The 21,125-nt window shown below is 39.6% G+C and overlaps 1 protein-coding gene across 2 annotated transcripts in view; it reads left to right on the top strand.

Annotated features, from left to right (window-relative positions):
- The window catches only part of LOC127794272 (cyclin-T1-3-like), a 36,409-nt gene that overhangs the window by 11,020 nt on the left and 4,264 nt on the right, over positions 1-21,125 (top strand). For both annotated transcript variants that reach the window (XM_052325247.1, XM_052325248.1), the window contains 2 exons: positions 9,173-9,498; positions 20,919-21,000. In XM_052325247.1, coding sequence (XP_052181207.1) covers positions 9,284-9,498; positions 20,919-21,000 — 297 coding nt within the window. In that variant the 5' untranslated portion in view covers positions 9,173-9,283. The remainder of the gene's footprint in view (positions 1-9,172; positions 9,499-20,918; positions 21,001-21,125) is intronic.

The following is a 21,125-nucleotide window of genomic DNA, read 5'->3' as shown; positions in this document are numbered from 1 at the left end:
ATTTGGTTGTGTCATGAATGTAGGGTTCATAATGGGTTGAAATTGGCATTCGGAGGGATCCGAGAGGCTTAGGATTAAGGACAGAAAGTTTAGAGGGATATTTGGACAGAAATGAGGGAATGATGTAGAGAGAAATGAGGGAGAGTAGTAGAGAGAAAATGAGAGGGAGAATTATAGAGAATTGTAGAGAGAGAATTAGATTTTCATTAGTCAATTCAAGCATGAAATCTCTCCACTTACAATTGTCCTTTTTATAGGCATAGCTAGATGCTTAACTGATTTCTAACAACATCCTAACAGCACCCATGTGCTTCTAACAACTTGTAAAATATCCCTAATTAAGTATTATACCCTATTACAATAATGCCATTTTATTACTCCTAGGGTCATGAAAATTTCCTCACTTTGAAAGGTTTCTTGTCCCCAAGAAACTTATTACAACCAAGCCACTGTTTCTTCATCCAATGCCCAACTTCATCCATTGGTTTCTTATTCGCTTTTCCTTCTTCTTATCTTGTTTTTTCCTTTTCTTTTGCTTTCTTTCTTTCTCCTCAGTGGCAACAACATTACATCTTGTTGCCACACCAATGGAAACATGAATAAGCAAAACAACCTGAGAATCGTTGCACTTGCCGCCAATCAAGAAGAGCTACAATTGTTGCGACCCACACCCCAATCATTGTCCAATGGTCGGGGCCACTAACTCTCCTTTGAAATTTAATTTGAGAGATGCTCACCCGCTTCAATCTGTTTCTGGATCACAAAAATGCCTTGTGGTCGCCTCCCTGAACCACATCTGCAATAGCCGAAATCCCAGATTTTGTCGTGGCAATGAAAGTTCGCTGGATTGGTGGACTCGCCTTGAATCCTTCCTCTGGTTCTGCCTACTCACTGGTCGCATTTGATAATGGCCTCCACACCTTCCTCGCCCGCGTCGCCAACTACAACAGAGCTCTCATATTGGCCTTTTGCTCTGGTAGCGAGTCTTTTGGCCATCCGCATTAACACCAGCCGAGTCATTATCACCTTGAAACTTCTTCCTATTCACGAACGCCTGGGTTTCTTGCCTTCTTTAATCGGTTCTATTACTCAGTTGGCGCCACTTTAATACATTAATCGACTCTAGCGCAACCCTCGCTGGCTGAATTTCGCAATCAATAATCAACAGTCGCTTCGTCTTCAAAACTTGGATCTACTTTGTGATTCACTGCTACGGTTTGTGGAAATTAGTTGGCATCATTGATTTCGCCAATTTCCAAGTCACCCGGATTTTGACACAGAGATCACTTCTGTAACCGCTACCTCCGTCGGGATCTACCCGCTCTGTTTTGAATCTAGATCTCGCTCACGCCACAATTCACCACTGGAATCATCGTTTTTGTCAAATTTGCTAGAGTCCACAAATCTCTGCTCAAAACAATTCCAATGAGAGTCATCGAAATCGACTACCAAAATTACATGAACCACAGCCGAAGAAGGACCACTCTGACACCATTTGTCATGAACCTAGGGTTCACAACAGGTTTAAGAAGTAATTGGGGAAGAAATCAGAATTGAAGGAGGGGGAAGAAATCAATAGAAAGAGGGAGAGTAACAAAGAGAAATGTAGAGAGGAAAATGAGGTTCAATATGAATTCAAGCATGCTTTCTTCCTACAACAGTGGCTTATTTATAGCCCACTGCTCCTGTACCCATGTGTAATCCGTTTGGCCTCAACCATTCTCCCATGTGTATAACAACTAAACAACAACAACAACAAGATATCCAACCTTTATCCCACTATGTGGGGTCGGCTACATGAATTCTAGACTTTCATGTATTTCTGTCTTTTGTCATATCTTCATTAATGTCTATACAATTCATATCAAACTTTAATATTTCTCCCAAAGTCTTCTTAGGTCTGCTTCTACCTCTTTTTTTGATTAATTATTCCATTTCATCCACTCTCCTCACATGAGCGTCTCTTGGTCTCCTTTTCACATGACCAAACCATCTTAGTCTAGTCTCTCTCATCTTCTCCTCTATTGTCACTATTCCTACCTTATTACGAATAACTTCATTTCTAATTTTATTTTTTCTTGTATGGCTGCACATCCATCTTAACATCTTCATCTCCGCTACGCTCGTCTTTTGCTCATGTTGGTATTTGACTGCCAAACATTCTGAGCCGTACAACAAAACTGGTTTTATAGCTGTCCTATAGAATTTTCTTTTTAGTCTTAATGGGATTTTACCATCACATAACACCCCCGATGCATTTCTTCATTTTAACCAACCTGCCTTAATTCTATGTGTGACATCCTCGTGAATTTCTCCATCTTTTTGAATCACTGATCCCAAATATCTAAAATGATCTTTTTTTTGTAAGATTTGGTCTTCCAATTTTATTATAACATCCTCCACTCTTGCATTCTTACTAAATTTACATTCCATATATTCTGTTTTCTTTCTGCTTAATTTAAATCACTTAGATTCTAAATTGTTTCTCCATAACTCTAGTTTAGTGTTCAGTCCTTCTTTTGTTTCATCCACCAACACTATGTCGTCTACAAAAAGCATACACCATGGCACTTCTGTCTGAATATCTTTAGTGAGTTCATCCATTACTAAAGCAAATAAGTATGGACTTAGTGCAGAACCTTGATGCAATCCTATTGTAATTTTAAACGGTTCAGTATCCCCTCCGCATGTTCTGACCCTTGTCTCTGCACCATGATACATATCCTTAAGGGCTTGTATATAGGCTATTCGGACTCCTTTCTTCTCTAAAACCCTCCATAATACTTCTCTAGGAACCCTATCATAGGCATTTTTTAGATCTATAAATACCATATGTAGGTCCTTCTGATGCTCCCGATACCTTTCTATTATGCGTCTCAGTAGGTATATAGCTTCCATTGTTGACCTACCAAGCATGAAACCAAACTGATTTTCCGATACCTCTGTTTCTTTTCTGAGCCTCTGCTCTATTATTCTCTCCCAGAGTTTCATGGTATGGCTCATTAACTTAATTCCTCTGTAATTTTCACAGTTTTGAACATCTCATTTGTTCTTATATATAGGGACCAAAGTACTCTTCCTCCACTCATCTGGCATCTTTTTTGATTTAAGTATCGCGTTAAATAATTTCGTTAGCCAGGAGATGCCCTCTTCTCCCATGCATTTCCATGCTTCTATTGGTATATTATCCGGTCCCACCGCCTTATGATTTTTCATCTTTTTTTATGCTTGTTTTATTTCATTTGGACTTATGCGTCGATAAAATGTATAGCTCACGTTCCCTTCGGAGTTACTAAGATGTCCCAACCTAACTCTTGTGTCGCTATCATCATTAAATAATTTTGTGAAATACTCATTCCATCTCTCCTTAATCGCTCCCTCATTCACTAATACATTTTGATTTTCATCTTTTATGCATTTCACTTGATTTAAATCCCTTGTTTTTCTTTCTCTTGCTTTAGCTAATTTATATATATCCCTTTCTCCATCTTTTGTATCAAGTCGTTTATATAGATTCTCGTATGCTTTTGACCTTGCTTCACTAACAGCTTTTTTTTGCTGCCTTTTTTGATTCTTTGTAATTTTTTTGATTTTCTTCATTGTTGCACTAATATACAGCCTTATAGCAATTTTTCTTATTTTTAATTTTCAATTGTACTTCTTCATTCCATCACCAAGACTCTTTAAGGTTAGGGACTCTACCATTTGTCTCTCCAAGCACTACCTTTGCTGTGCTTCTCAGGGCATTAGCCATTTCTCTCTACATTTGGTTTGTTTGTCCTTCTCCATTCCATTCTCTTCTACCCCTTAATTTTTCTTTGAAGATTAGTTGTTTCTCCCCTTTTAAATCCCACCACTTGATTTTTGAATTTTGTTTTATGTGATTTTTTCTCTTCCAATTTCTTACTTGGACATCAAGTACTAGAAGTCTATGTTGAGTAGTCAAACACTCTCCCGGTATCACCTTACAATCCCTATAACATACCCGGTCCTCTTGTCTTATGAGGAAGTAATCTATTTGGGTGCTTGATGTGACATTTTTATATGTGATTAAGTGTTCGTCCCGTTTTTTGAATCTAGTATTGGTTATGATGAGCCCATATGCCATTGCAAAATCTAGAATAAACTTACCCTCATTATTAATTTCCTCGAATCCATACCCTCCATGTACCTCTCTATAGCCATTTTCGTCTCTACCCACGTGACCATTTAAGTCACCTCCTATAATCATTTTCTCTCCTCTTGGTATCATTTGTATGAGTCTTTCTAGGTCCTCCCAGAATTTTGCTTTTATCTCCTCACCTAACCCCGCTTGTGGTGCATATGTACTAAAGATATTCATAGTCATTCTTCCTAGAATAACCTTCACCATAATAATCCTATCCCCTATTTTCTTTACATCCACTACCTCATCTACTAAGCTTTTATCCATAATAATCCCCACTCCATTTTTTGCTCGATCATTTCCTGTGTACCATATTTTATATCCATTTTCTGGCAAAATTTTTGCTTTTTTCCCTACCCATCTCGTCTCTTGAAGGCACATAATATTAATCTTTCTCTTAATCATCACATCTACCACTTCCATAGCTTTGCCTATTAATGTTCCTATGTTCCATGACCCAATCCTTAATCTATGGTTTTGTTTTTGGCTTTGAATTTGAATTTGATTTTGATTTTGTTTTTGGTTTTGGTTTTGATTTTGAATTTGATTTTGATTTTAGACTAACTTTTTTACCCACATCCGTCCAAGCAAATGCGGGAATCCTTGCTCATTTGTCACTACATTCGGGCGCCAATGCAGCAGCCCTAGCTCACTTGACACTACACGCGGGCAGTGTAGCGCGTCGCTATGAAGGGTTACGCACATGCTCAAACGATTTTTCATAATTTGTTTAAAGTTCATGTTTTGGATCCGAGGTTTCCGTCCAAGCAAACTTCTTAATCTTTGATTCAATCTTCTATGAAGATATGAACTAAGAAAAATCTGAAAGCTCTTTTTTGTGGCGATAATGCCAAAATATCAAGTTGGCTCAGTTGTCTTTATCTTGATCCTTACAGGCCTCTTGAATACTCTTTTTTCCTATTTCTTTTTCTTTGCTTTGTGCGCTTTACTATTTTTTTTATTATTATTAATAGGAATTATCTTGTTAAGACCCATGAATCGATTCAAACCTCAGATTCATAATTCTAACAAATTGCAAAATACTCTCTTATCTACTATTTATATCTCTATTACAATTTTGCCCTTCTATTGTTCCTAGGGTCATGATATCTTCTTCTTCAATTTCAGTTGCAGCCGCTGGAATTTCCTCCATTTCCTCTTCTGCTTCCAACAATAACAATTGTCTTTTACATTGATGTCTCGACATGTATTTATCTCCACACTTATAACACAAACCAGCTTAATATGAATTTGTCCCTCTCATATGAATTCTTTGCTTCTTCACTAGAGCTTCCACAGTAAGCTCCTGTAACCTAGCACTTTCTGCTGCCTGTTTTATAGTCTTCAGCTGTAACATCTTAACTGTAGGCCTCAAGTCCTTGCTCAAGCCACTAATAAAATTTGAGACGAAATATGCCTCAGATGGAAAAGGATCAAGGTTCAGCATTAAAGACTTAAGCTCCTCAAAGTTCACCTGATAATTCTGGACAAAATTCTCCTGCCTCAATTTATTAAATTCCTCCACAACATCTGCCATGTTTCTATCACCAAATCTTTCACAAAATCTGTCCATTGGAAATTATCTCGTAACCAGATCTATTCTTGGGCTCCTGGTATGGGGTTTATAACCTCTTGGACACCCTCCCCTTAACAACTAGCTTTTGAGAGTGAGTTCTACTTGAGGGTTGTAACAAGAAGCAATATCTAGAGAGAGAGAACCAAGAGAGAGACATGTTGTTCTTTGAAAATGTTAAACCGAGAACTCTAATCTCTCAAAAATCTCACCGAATTCAAACAACATTCAAGACTGAAATTAAACAATATAAACAGAAATTGAAATGTAAAGAAAACCAAACCAGATTGCAACACACATGATACCTTGGTTCATGCAATTTACACGACACTACATCCAGCAATCCAAGAAGCAACCAATCCACTAGAATCGTATGAGAAATTAGTACAAGAATACCCCTCTTTCACCTCACCTTGCCTCTCGAATACAATACTCTAATTGAAGACAACAAGAACTACAACTCATAGCTCTTTCTCTCGCCTCTCACTATATCTGAACACAAGGAATGAAACATACAATTGATTGAATGATCGGAGTAACCTTCACACCCTTCTATTTATAGACTAGAGGAGCAGAACTACCTAAGGATATATAACTAACTTATAAAAGTCAAAACTACCCTTAGAAATTACAATTACATACATTTAAATCCTAATAACTAACTGCCGTCAAATCATCTCTTATTTCTTTCTGATTTCTCCCATAATTCTAGCATTCAATTACTTTGGGCAAAACGGTAACATAAAATATACTTTGATGCCTCCTTCATTCCTTTGGATTAGTTTTTATGCTAATCCAACATAGGTGGTTAATTTGGTGCCAATGAGGCTGCCAATTCAAATGTACAACTTCTAATAGCTTGCTATAATACAACTTCTCTAACTACCAAGCATACTACTTCTCGATGATGATTTCCGATGCTCCCTGACTATTAATTCCCAACGGTAATCGACCATTGCTTCCCAACGCTTCTCGACTGTTAATTTCCTACTAGTCCTCAGCTGTGAGTCAAGCAATCTGCAGGCAACCTTCAGGCGTAGGACATATTTAGTGCTACAACAAGAAAAGAAATACAGGAAGGACGCAATCAACTCGTTGACCTAAACACAAGCTGGATGACTTACTGATCATGTTTTCATGGAAGTTCTAAGTTAGTATTCCGGATAATGTTTTTCCAAGAAATATTCTAAGTCCTTAAAAAGAGAAGTTTTAGAAGGTAGTTTGTTTGTTCGAAATTTTTCTACTGCAATTGAAGAAAGACCTAAATTGTAGCAGACAATCTAGGATGACGAAGAAGGAATGGCAGCTACCAGAGACGTTAATGAAGCTCCATTGGGAAAGAAATTTGTTGAAATGAATTCGATTATAGTTGTAAATAAACCAAAAGAATAGCTAATAGATCAAGAAGTGCCTATTGAGAGGTTACAAGAGAAAAATGAGGAATTATTCAATGAATTGATAGAGGAAGCAAAGGCCATTGCAATAGCCTGGGTGCCTAGTCCAATATCTAAAGAACCGGCTAATATTCAGGAATGGATCCTTGAGAGGCCTGGTCTTGAGAATGAAGGGTTTAGACATACTGCTCCCTTGCTCTTGGCTTTGGAGAGGGCTGAGGAGTCCATGACTTTGGTTAAATCAAGCTTCAAGATAATGAAGACAATTGCAGCAGGAAAATATCTCACTACTGTTATGAATTTGCTTGATCCTGAGTAATGTGACAGTCTTGCTGTCATTTCAACTGGAGCAGACCAATTTTTGGTGTTGGTCCTAGCAGAGGAAGAGCAAGAGAACGGAAACGTAAATGAAAAGAGGAAAAAGCTTACAAGGAGAAAGAAGAATAAAACAGATAGAGAAAGCTGGGATTGGATTAATAACGACGACTCAATAGTAATAAGTTTCTTGGGGTCAAGAAACCTTTCAAGGAGGGTGATTTTGTCACATTCCAAGGGTAGTAATTGTAATTTTATTTTCCTTTTTGTTATAGATATTTGTCCTTAGATATAGGCAGTTATGATTTTCAGTTGTACTACCCATGGGTGCATGGGCTGTGAGGCTATAAATAAGCCACAGCTAATAAGGGGAATTCATGTTGAGAAATGAATTGAATATACTCTATTATCTCTCTCTCTCTCTCACTTTCTGTTACCTTTCTCTCCCTGTCTCTTGAACATTCTCCCTCTTCTTGTTGTTTCCTTCCTTCCATCTGAGTTCTCCCTCCTAATTCTGCTCTCTCGCTCTCTTAATCTTCTCAATTTTCTTTCTAAACCCTAGCCCGACCCTAGGGTGTGACAGTGTTTTCTTGTAAAACACTTTCCTCTAACAAATGGAGCCGAAAGCATCAATCAAAACACATATGAACATATTTGACCACAGATGGAGAATGCTATTCGGTCTTCCTTTTGAATTTGTTGGATCAAGAGAGGAAGGGTGCCTTTGGAGTGTCAATTGTGGGGGAGGCTTGCAACTATGGCTATGTTGATCACCTTAGGAATGACTTAAATGGCTGTGGATTGTGGGCTTTTTCGGCAAAAAGCTCAGGATGAGGTTTTGCATATTATATTATTGTAGGTCAGAAGCCACTTAGGACCTTGGTTCTTAGTCTTGCGGCTGGCGGGTTTTTGGGCTTCAGTTTATTATATGAGCCCACATTGAAAGTTTGCTAGGGAGGTATTGGGTATATTTCTTGGTCTTAGGAACCAACAAGTCAGCTTTGGTTAGTACTTTTGGGTAAGGACTCATTGTGGAACAGCTTCTCAAAAGTGTATTGAGTCATTATAATGAATCTGATTCAAAATAATATATTTTATGGCATTGTCATTAAAAAAAATGTATCTTGTATGGGACTAAATGAATAGAAAGCTATGAAAAATAAACATAATCACGATATAGAACTTAAATTTCAAAAGCAAATTGATTTGTTCCTAACTCAATTGATCTTATCATAATCTGATTGATTTTATCATAAGCTTAACTGATCATAATCTGTAACTTGTCCCCTCAAGTTCAGTTTCTTGAATGGCAGGTTAATCATAGAAGTAAACAAAGCAGTTCATTGACATGATGTATGACTGTGTTGCCACCTGCTTCCAAATCTGTTTGATCTAGGTTGTGTAATTTCAAATTTGTATATCTGGCAGTCTTCAGTAAGTTGTCATTTTAATGAGAAACAGGTTGCTAGTTTGTCTAAAACTATATGTTACATGCAACTTTCTACTTTACTAGGAAGTAATTATGCTCTTAATTATAAGTTTCTATGTTAGCTTATTGTATAAAAGAAGAAAGTGTTGTCCTTAATTAGTATTGTTTTGAGTAATGCATGTTTTTTCTTGGATAGCTAAGCTTTTTATGCTATGTGCTTGCATTAGGAACTTGTGCAAGTTATTTTCTTTGCTTAAGACCTAATATTCTGAATTGGTTTGTTAATCTGAACACAGGAGGCTGCTGATTTGATCATTTGGCGGGCAAGGCCTCCTTTGTAAGAAAGGAGAGAGAAAGAAAAAGTTTAACTTCTATATCAAAGAAATTCTTTTCCAAAAGAGATACACATGGCTGGTATGTTGCCTGGTGATTCTTCTCAGCATGGAGGGTATGAAGGTGGGTCTTACAAATCATCTCAGGATGGTGGCCGATGGTATTTCTCTAGGAAGGAAATAGAAGAAAATTCCCCGTCCAGACAAGATGGTATTGATTTGAAGAAAGAGACTTATCTACGCAAGTCATATTGTACATTCTTACAAGATTTGGGCATGAGACTTAAAGTGTAAGTCCTGAAGCCTTCAAATTAATATTTTGAATTCTCTTTTCCTCATTTTTTTTCCCACTTTATATTGAACTTCTCCTTTGCTATTATTTGTTCCTACAACATTTGCCTAGTTTATGCTTCAATATGTTCTTGCTTGCTAAAAATATTATGCTGGCATTGATTGAGGACAGTTACATATATATATATATATATAAATATATATATTATCCTATAGTTGCTGAGTTGTTGGTAGTCTTTGTAGGTGCCTTAATTTGTTTTGCAATGAGAGAATGAGAAAAGAAAAATAATAAAGAGTGCTATCAATAGTTGCATCTAGTGATACCCTAATGTGATAAATGCTCAGAAAGTTGCCAACCACACCAACAAATGGTCTCCAGAATGCCTGTTAAGGTTTATAGCAAATTTGTTAGTAGGGTAACATTTTTTAAATTTATTGACAGGGAAAGGGAACAATTGATCCTGCAAGTTGATAGAAGTTGACTTGGAAGTTAAGCCATCCAGTTTGTTTTTAGTCTTGTTATAGGTCCTGGAGATGCTAATAATAAGATATAAAACAAGTCATTGTCACGGCCGTCCCTAAGCAGTAGCATTTTTAATTTTTTCTTTGCAGTGTAATTCTTCTGTTTTACTTTCTACTTTTGGGGTTTATTGTAATTTCTAGCACCAAGTTTGTTAGCTAAAGATTCCCCTTGTGGGAGAGGCTGGAATAGGACAAAACTTCTGGTTACAGCCGTGTCATGATCCTAAGGCTTAACTTAGGATCAGTTTGGGAATCGGAAGAATCCGATTCAGCTAAGCCAAGAACAGAAGGTAATTAAAGAGGAAATTGGAAAAATGAGGGAGAGATTAAAAGTGTTAGGGAGATTAGAGAATTGAAAAAGAGGGAGATGAAGATCAAGAAAGGGGAGAGAATTTGGAAGAGGAGAAAAACATATTTCAATTCATTATTTTCTTGGATAACAAAACAAACCATTACAACCATCTTTTATAGGCATATTTGCCTTCTAACAGCCTAGCACATGCTCTCATGTGCTTCTAACCACTTGCTAAAATATCCCTAACAAACTATTTTATCCTATTACAATAATACCCTTTTATTGCTCATAGGGTCATGACAATTCTCCCCTCCTTGAGAGAGTTCTTGTTCCCAAGAACTTGCCGCGTGTAGTCGTTGCTCTTCATCCAATTCCAACCTTCTCTATGCGGATCATCCTCCTTTCTTTCTTTCTACTTCTAGGTCTCTTCTTCTTCATTCTTAGGTTTTCAAGATTAATTCCAAGTATAAATTGGCCCAGAATTTCATTAGGGAAAACTTCATTACCCTCCACTACAAGTAAGGAGAGCAGATCTACGACCGTAGTTGTTGTTATTGTACCCCCATTCAACCCACAGCCATGCTTTGTTGCAAAAATATCAACAACAGCCTCGAAATGCAGCAATGGGGACTTGTAGACTTGCCTTGAATGCTTATACCAAGGCTGTTTGTGAGCATTAACATTAGGATCTGCTGCCACTTTAATCCTTGCCAATGATTTCTCAACGGCTGCCATATGTACTTCATCCTTTCCATCTTTTCCCACACGATTTATAGCTTGCTTATCAACTAAATCCTCCGCTTCCTCTTCCTTCAATAATCCTTCATTTTTTAATTGCCAGTTCTGATGAGGCATTAACTCTCTCCATTGTTGCAGAGCTGGTTGCAAAACAGCTGCGCCCAAATTCATGTCCAAGTCTCCCAATTTCTTGTTAGCTCCCAACAGTATTGTTTTCTGATTCCGCCTTTTCTTCATTTCTGATTCATGCTCCAACTCTTCCATAAAATGATCGATACTCCTTGCTTCCTTGTTTGCTCTTTCTTTCAGCTTCTCCTCTTGCTACTCCATTCCAAGGAATTCCTCCTTGTTAAAACTTCCGTGATAATCACCAAAATATTCCACCGGAAAGTTATAATGATACTTCTTAATAAGTATCATTGCAAATTCTTGTAGCTTTTCGCGGAACATTCGACCGAATTCCTTGCACTCTTCATGAATCCCATTGCTTGTTCCTTTGTCCTTGTTGCTGCCAACTGAAAATGCAGCCTTCTTTAGCTGCCATTGATGCTCCATTCCAGCTGAAAGTGAAGCATTATGCTTCATGTATGCCCTGCCTCCCCTAGCTTCATGAGTAGGACACCCTACTGAAAATGTAGCCTCCTTTGGCTGCCATTGAGGCTCTATTCCAACTGAAAATGACGAATTTTTCTGCTGCAATTGAGGCTCCCATGGTCTCCTACATGCACTGCTCCCCTTAACTAATTTTTCACAATCAGCATACTTTGAAAACCAAGGAGCTATATACATACTGCTCTTCTTCAAACAAGTTATCCCAAAATTCAAAATTAACCTTTGTTTACCTTACTAGCAGCCTAGGATTTGATTGGAATTACCACCTGAAATTACTACTTCCTTAATGAAGTCGGATCAGAATTACCGCAAAAGAGTGCTAGAATTCACAGCCAATAATTACCCATTCAAATTCGCCTTCCACAATCCACTCCCAGCTGCTCCAAACCTTGCTAGAATCAGGTACCGAAATTGCTGGGCTTCTTAGCAGAGATCCAAGACCTATTCCGCCACCTTCAGAGCCATCAAGAATTGGTCGGAGGACTTGCCTAACCTACTTCACCTCCCAACGACAAACAAGAATTGCCAAACTTCCGCCGAACCGGCTTTGATTACCCTCGAAGCCAATTGGCCAATGCCACTATGGGTTCTCTATCGCTAAATGGCTCCTAGGAGTCGCCAAGAATCACCGGCTCTAAATCTTCAACCAAGATTGCTTAATCTTGGACAATTGCGATTGCTCGGAACTCCTACACCAGTCGCAACTTCCCGGCTTGCCTGCTGCCCAGCCTCCTATTCTCGCCTCAAACGCCTTCCGACTTGGAAATTAGTAGCCTAGGGTGTCGAAACTCACAAGCAAAGAAGTCGGATCAGACTTGCTTGCTCGCTGTGTATTTCGGAAACCTGCTGCGCAACTCTACTTCTGAGGTCACCCTCTTGAGTCGCATGCTCCCGGCTGGAATCGCCTTGCTTCCAGAAAATCCCTTCCGACAATCGCTGGCCCAATCAGTCGGCAAATTCTCTTAGCCTCTCGTCTCCTTCCTTCGATTTCGCTCTACCTATGATCACTTCCAGTCGCGAACCTCTTGCCAGTGATAACCCAACCAGTGATGAATCAATGCTTCCTTCCTCAGGTTCTACCCAATCACCGACCAAACCTCGATCGCCAGAAACCCACTGCACAACCGCGATCGCTTGCAACTCCTGCGCTAGTTGCGACCTCCTGAGCCGAGGACCACTAGCCAATGGTAGCTCCTTGAATTCGCCTGGGTTGCTGAGAATCGTGGCCGTCACCTCCTGACGCTACTCCACCTTTCAATTTCGAACTGCTTAGGATTAATTGATGCAGTTGGCGAGAACTGCTTTGCTCTCACTTGTTCACTACCGACCTTAATATCCTCCAAATCAAATTGGAAACAATTGCCTACCAACAGCCGATAATCACCATCGGAACTCACCGATAATCACCGTCGGAACTCAAATCAAAACCACAGTCAAGGATGGACTGCTCTGATACCAATTTGTCATGATCCTAAGGCTTAACCTAGGATCAGTTTGGGAATCGGAAGAATTCGATTCAGCTAAGCCAAGAACAGAAGGTAATTAAAGAGGAAATTGGAAAAATGAGGGAGAGATTAAAAGTGTTAGGGAGATTAGAGAATAGAAAAAGAAGGAGATGAAGATCAAGAAAGGGGAGAGAATTTGGAAGAGGAGAAAAACATATTTCAATTCATTATTTTCTTGGATAACAAAACAAACCATTACAGCCATCTTTTATAGGCATATTTGCCTTCTAACAGCCTAGCACATGCTCTCATGTGCTTCTAACCACTTGCTAAAATATCCGTAACAAACTATTTTATCCTATTACAATAATACCCTTTTATTGCTCATAGGGTCATGACAAGCCGTTAGGAGGAGAGGATCCCCTGTGGACGCGACCTCCTAGCTATATCAGCGCTAAGGCTGCCCTGAGAAGATCATCGAATATGAAAATTGCATTCTGATTCTCATCTATCTTCTAGGTCTTATCCCTCTCTCAAACTCTTTCTCTCTATTCTCTATCTCTCTCTCTCTTATTTCTCTATTCTCATCGGTAACATCTCCTCATTATCACTCGTGTTCTCCTATTGTCACCTACGACTGTGACAATAATTGGTATTAGAGCCACAGATTCTCGGCCAACACTTGTAGTATCGGGAGTAATGGCGGATGGTACTTGCATGAAGAGCCTGGAGACGCAGCTTCAACAAGTTTACTTGACGGTGGCAGATTTTTAGAACCGAACCGATCAACTGGAGCTGGGAGCTACTCGGAATCATGAGGCAATCATAGCCATGGACCGCAAGCTAGAGAGTTCCATGGAAGGATTGGAGCGAAGGTTGGATTCTTCAATCGTGAGAGTACAAGACGAACTAAGAGCTCAGATACAGCAGTTCATGATGATGTTTACCCACTAGAATTCGGTCAGGATATCACCGGACTTTCTCCCTAGGGAGAGAAATGAGCTCATTCTGTAAGGACATAGAATGGATCGGGGAATTGGGACATCCGAACTGGAGATAAACCCGGAAGAAGAGCTGGAGAGGATGCCGGGGAGAGACAAAGTAGAACCTCCCAATCATCATCAACCAAGGTACCCAATGCCTCAGATGGAGATTCTGACATTTGAGGGAGTTAATCCGCGTTGGTGGGTCTGAAAATGCGAGAGGCTGTTTGACTGGTACAACATACCGCAGACACAATGGGTATCACTAGCCACTGCTTATTTCAATGAAACAGTGGACACATGGTTCCAAGGGTGCCTTAGTGTAAGGAGGGAGCATACATGGGATGAGTTCTCGGAGAAGTTGTGCAAGAGGTTTGGAGAACGAAGCATGATGGATACCATAAAGGAATTCAACGAACTCAAGCAAGTGGGAAGTGTTGAATCCTATCTGCAAAGGTTTGAGGAGTTAAGGTCATTCATGATTCGCCACAACCCCCACCTTTCGGAAGCTTATTTTGTATCAAGCTTCATGAGCGGCCTTAGCGAAGAGTTGCGGCCAATGGTGAAAATGATGAGGCCGAGAACAGTGGAACAGGCTTCGGAGAGTGCTCGTTTGCAAGAAACCTTGGTGGAGGCGATGATGAAGAAACAGAGGCAACAATAGAGAGGAATGGTTCTGGGCACCTCTAATGCTGGAGGAAAGAGCTATAATCGAGAGATGGTGAAGGGAAAACACGTGGGAGGATCAAACTCAGCTCCATATGGGGAACAAGAGAGAGAGCAGAGGAGGTTAGCAGGTCTCTGTTTTCGTTGTGGAGACAAATACCACCCGTGACATCAGTGTAGAAGGCAAATTCTTCTACTAGAGGGAGACGAAGAAGAGGATCAAGGGGGGACCGGGGACTTAAACCCCGAGGATGATGACAAGGAGGACAATGGAGAAATTTCCATTCATGCTCTGAAGGGGGTAGCTAATAATAAGATTATGAAGGTGGAAGGCCGATCAAATGGATGCAATTTGATGATTCTTATCGGCAGTGGGAGCACCCATAGCTTTCTGGATGAAAGCACAGCCAAGAGACTAGAATGCTCACTCACTGGGATGCCACCCTTGAGTGTGACAGTGGCAAATGGGGATAGGGTGTTGAGCAGGTCGGCTTGTAATGGCTTCAGCTGGGAAATGCAAGGTGAAATGTTTGAGGCGGATCTAAGACACTTACAACTCGGAGGTTGTGATGTTGTCTTCGGTGTGGATTGGATGAAAGGAGTGAACCCCATAAGCTTTGATTTTACCAAAATGGAGGTCTCTTTTGAGAAAGAAGGGAGGAGGATGACGCTAATAGGAGGGAAGGAAACGGGTAGTTGTAAAATGATCAGTGGGAGAAGGCTGTGGAAATTGTTCACAGGGAGGTGGAACCATCTGGGACACTTATTCTCCATAGTGGCCATCAAAGAAGACAGAGGAAAGGAGGTGCACGGGGAGGTGTTACTGACAGTTAGCTCCCCTCACCATCAAACTGACTAGGTATCATACTCAGACCTTCTTAATACATTGCTGTTAGAATATGAGGATCTATTCTTAGAACCTTCTGCTCTTCCCCCTCCTCGAGCTCAAGACCACACCATCAACCTAAAACCTAACACCGAACCCGTTAATATCCGATCTTACCGTTACCCTCCTGCCCAAAAGAATGAGATCGAAAGAATGGTCAAGGTAATGTTTCAACAAGCCATAATCCGTCCCAGCCAAAGCCCTTTTGCTTCCTTGGTTTTATTAGTGAAAAAGAAGGATAGAACATGGCGGTTTTGTGTGAATTACCGCCAACTAAACGCCCTAACAGTCAAAGATAAGTTTCTCATTCCACTTGTTGAGGATCTTTTAGATGAATTACACAATGCCCAATTCTTTTCTAAGCTGGATCTTTGCTCGGGCTATCACCAAATTCGAATGAAATCGGAGGACATCCCTAAAATAGCCTTTAGAACCCACCATGGACATTTTAACTTCTTAGTGATGTCTTTTGGGCTCACTAATGCTCCTGCCACCTTTCAATCACTCATGAACCGAATATTCGAGCCTCACCTTCGCAAGTTCATACTTGTATTCTTTGACGGCATCCTCATCTATAGTCCTACCTTTGATTAGCACCTATCTCACCTAAAGACCACTTTTGATATCCTCAGATCTAACCAGCTTTTTATTAAGAAGTCTTAAGTGTTCTTTTGGTCAAGGGCAAGTGGAATATTTAGGCCACATCATATCCAAAGGAGAGGTCAGCACAGACTCGAGGAAACTAGAGGCGATGGAATCCTGCCCGAGGCCCAATTCAGTAAAGGCTCTAAGGGGATTCCTAGGCCTGACGGGATACTACCGGCGATTTGTGAAGGGATATAGAGCCATCAACAAGCCATTGACGCAATTACTAAAGAAAAAAGGATTTGAATGGGGGCCATTGGCGGAGGAAGCGTTCATTAAACTGAAAGAAGCCATGAGTAAGGTGCCGGCCTTGGGCCTATCGGACTTTAGCAAACCATTCATCTTAGAAACAGATGCAAGTGGCACAGGTGTTGGAGTTGTGTTAGCTCAAGAAGGGAAATCGCTGGCTTTTTTGAGTCAGGCCTTAAGCCCCAAGCATTCGGGGCTCAGCATATATGAAAAAGAGTTTATAGCTGTCCTGATGGCAGTTGACAAATGGAGGCATTACCTAGAAGCGGGCAAATTCATCATTAAAACTGACCATGAAAGCCTAAAGTTCCTGTTACAACAAAAACTTCACACCCAGCTACAAAAGAAGGGAATGTCTAAACTAATGGGGCTGGACTACACCATACAATATCGGAAAGGGAAGGAAAATACAGCGGCGGACGCATTGTCAAGGTGCCATGAAGGAGGAAGTGTCACAGCCATATCTCAGGTGGTGCCGGAGTGGTACAATGAGGTGATTGATAGCTATGAAGGGGATGAGAAGTTAAATGGGGATAATAGAAAAACTGACAGTGGAAACATAGGAGGAGGAGGAATATACGTTAAGTGGGGGATTGTTGAGGCGTCACGGAAGGTTGGTGATTGGAAATAATATCGGGCTCAAGAACGAGATCATGCAGTCTTTGCATGAGTCGCCACTAGGAGGGCATTCCGGCATGCAGAACACTTATGTACAGGTTAAGAGGGTATTCCATTGGCCAGGGATGAAGGCTGAAATTCGAAGATATGTGCTGTCTTGTGACACTTGCAAGAGGTGTAAGACCGAGAATATAGCCTACCCAGGGTTACTGCAGCCGTTAACCATCCCTAACCAAGCCTGGACTAACGTGTCAATGGATTTCATGGAAGGCCTATTGAGATCGGAGGGAAGGGACAGCATACTGGTAGTGGTAGACCGGTTGACCAAGTTTGCTCACTTCATAGGGCTAACTCATCCGTATACCGCTCAAGATGTAGCCAGGGCCTTCCTTGACCGAGTGGTAAAGTTGCATGGGACTCCCAAGTACATTGTCTCAAATTGGGATCGGATCTTCACCAGTCTAATGTGGCAGGAACTCATGAAGGCATTGGGGACTAAGTTGAGCATGTCCACAGCCTATCACCCCCAATCAGACGGGCAAACAGAGAGGGTAAATCAAAGTTTAGAAACCTACTTGAGGTGTGTTTGCCTCTTACAACCCAATGAGTGGCATCGGTGGTTGTCCCTAGCCCAATGGTGGTATAACACCAACTATCATTCCTCTATTAAAATGTCACCATTTGAAGCCTTATTCGAGAACCAACCGCCAACTTTACCAGGTGTAGAAGGGGGATCCAATGTAGCTACGGTAGAAGAATACCTTCAGCAACGAAGGCAGGTCACCCAACAGCTTAAGCAAGAGCTGGCCTCTAGGAGCAGGATGAAACAAGTAGCCGATCACAAGAGAAGTGAAAGGGAGTTCGCGGTGGGAGATAATGTGTATTTGAGGCTGCGGTACCCCCATCTCAAGTCCATCACTAAGGGAAAGGTGACTAAGCTTAGCCCCAAATATTTCGGTCCTTTTGCCATAGAAGCCAAGGTAGGACAAGTGGCATACCACCTGAAGTTACCGGAAGGGACCCAAATCCATCCAATCTTTCATGTCTCTCTCCTCAAGAAATCTGTGGGAAGCCAGCCAGTGAGCAGGGCCCTCCCTACATTCCCTAAAGAAGTATCAGGGTGGTGGAACCAAAGGCTATACTCGAGAGGAGGGTGGTGTACAAACAAGGGGCTTCGCTCATTCAGGTGTTGGTCAAGTGGCGAGGCAGCACTTCAGACTGCAGCACTTGGGAGTATTTACCTGATCTCCTAAGGCAATTTCCCTGAACGGCCAGTCTCCTTAGCATTTCTTGAGGATAAGAAATCGATTGAAGGGGAGGGAAATTGTCACGGCCGTCCCTAAGCAGCAGCATTTTTAATTTTTTCCTTGCAGTGTAATTCTTCTGTTTTATTTTCTACTTTTGGGGTTTATTGTAATTTCTAGCACCAAGTTTGTTAGCTAAAGATTCCCCATGTGGGAGAGGCTGGAATAGGACAAAACTTATGGTTACAGCTATTAGGAGGAGAGGATCCCCTGTGGACGCGGCCTCCCAGCTATATCAGCGCTGAGGCTGCCTTGAGAAGATCATCGAATAGGAAAATTACATTCTGATTCCCATCTATCTTCTAGCTCTTATCCCTCTCTCATACTCTTTCTCTCTATTCTCTCTCTCTCTCTCTCTCTCCCTCATTTCTCTATTCTCATCGGTAACATCTCCTCATTATCACTCGTGTTTTCCTATTGTCACCTAGGCCGTGACAATCATTAATTTCTAATAATATATTCACAAACATGTTATCAAAAAAATTAAAAAATTCAATGTATACTATCTAAAAAAAATATTAAAACAAATTACATACCTATAAATTTCAGCAAAACAAATCCCATTATTTTTTAGCAACCGGCATATAAGTATCACAAAAGTTAAAAATATATATATATATATATATAAAAAGTCTTTTAAGTCAACTTAAATTAAATTTTAAACAATTTATAGGTCTTAAATCCTAATTAAGATTAACTAATTATGAATTTTAAATAATCTAAAAATCATCTTCATCATCAAGATCAAACATTTTCATATTTTCATCGTTAGAAGCATCAGTCTCTTTGGTTTGAGAATCTCTTTTGATTTATTGTTTATTTTAGTATTTAGTTATAATTGGAATTATAATATGAAAAGTAAATACCAATAAGTAAATATTAATTTCAATTAGTATTTAGTTATAATTGGAATTAGAATCTGAAAAGTTTCCTCTTCCTATTAGGATTGGATTTTATTAAAAATCACAGTAATAAATAAAATATCAATTCTAATAAATAAATACTAATTCTAATTAGTATTTAGTTATAATTGAAATTGAAATTTGAAAATTTTCCTTTCAGGATTGAATTCTATTAAAAATTACAGTAATAAATAAAATACCAATTCCAATTAGTATTTAGTTATAATTGAATTGGAATTTGATAAGCTTTCTTTTCCTATTAGGATTTGATTCTACTAAAAATTCAATCCTAATACTGATTCCAATAAGTAAATAACAATTCCAATTAGCATTTTAAAATCTAAAAAGTTTTCTTCTCCTATTAGGATGAGATTCTATTAAAAATCACAGTAATAAATAAAATATCAATTCCAATTAGTATTTAGTTATAATTGGAATTGAAATCTATAAAGTTTCCTTTTTCTGTTAGGATTCCATTAAAAATTACACAATAAACACTTAAAAAGTTAAAAACAGTACAAACATTTTAAAAAAACAGCCAGGCGTGCCTAGGCCCTGCGCCCGCCTGGGACCATTCCAGGCACAACAGATGCTTCTTGTGCCTAGGCGCACCTTTAATAAACTTGCCGCAAGAGTATAGAAAAGTAATGAATAAGAAAGAAAACAAAAGAGAGGACAGGCTATTCTTTTCCTGTTCCTTCTCTGTTCTTTTTTTTTTTTTTTTTTTTTCATTTTGTAAGTTTTTGATATGCAAGGGAAGATATAGATTCTGAACTTCAGTTCTCATAAAAATCACATTCATGGTTTGGATGCAATACAAGATGTGCGTAAAAAGTTTATTATAATTCTTTTGACCTGTGTCCATTTCTTCCACCTAGTGGGATTAAGACTTGACTGTTGTATCCATGTTTTAGTTAGTATGATCATCATTGAAAATGTACCATGGTGTACCATTCATTTACAAAAGAGAGGGATCAAAACAGGAACATATGTCCTCTATGGATTAATTGTTTGCTACTACAATCATTGTGGCACTGCCACAACATTACAGGCTTTTGCATCTTTGTCCATGCTATGGCAATGTGTAATGGGTTAAAGTCCCTGAACCATTGTGATAGTGCAATTACTACTTTTAGATCTTGCTCTAAACTTCCTTATGTTCACTGTTTACTTCATTTTGCTAATTAGGCTAAGAATGAGTTGATGGCTCTTAAGGCTTTCAAATGCAATTTTCCCGATTTGCATTTGAGTTTAACTAAAACTGTGTGTTGAAGTTTTTAATTGATGCAACCTTACACCGGAGGTCTGGCATTTTTGAAGCGTCCTGGTTGCAATTGATTTTGTTCCAGAATTGGGATGGGGTTTTTCTGTGTACTATTGACAGTTTTTAATTGTTTCATGTCCTTGGCACACAAGGCAGTGCAGTTATGTGCCTCTAAGTTTCTCTACTAAAGTCTGTGTGTGCCTTTTTGTCTTATAATTTTGTATGTCTGTAATGTGGCAGAACAACTTTGATTTGTTATTAAACATATGTGATGGTGTTCTCAACTGCAGGCCTCAGGTAACAATAGCTACTGCAATAATTTTCTGCCATCGATTCTTTCTTCGTCAATCCCATGCCAAGAACGACAGGAGGGTGAGCTGTTCATCCTTTATAGCATTTTAATTTCCTATTGCTTTACATCTGACTGGCAAAGCTTTCCTATATGTTCATGGTAAATGCACATATATGTAGTTAAATATTCCTAATGAGTGTTGAGA

Source organism: Diospyros lotus, chromosome 2 (genome assembly GCF_014633365.1).
Source record: "Diospyros lotus cultivar Yz01 chromosome 2, ASM1463336v1, whole genome shotgun sequence".
NCBI classification, from domain to species: domain Eukaryota; kingdom Viridiplantae; phylum Streptophyta; class Magnoliopsida; order Ericales; family Ebenaceae; genus Diospyros; species Diospyros lotus.
This window is presented reverse-complemented; position numbering and strand designations above follow the sequence as displayed.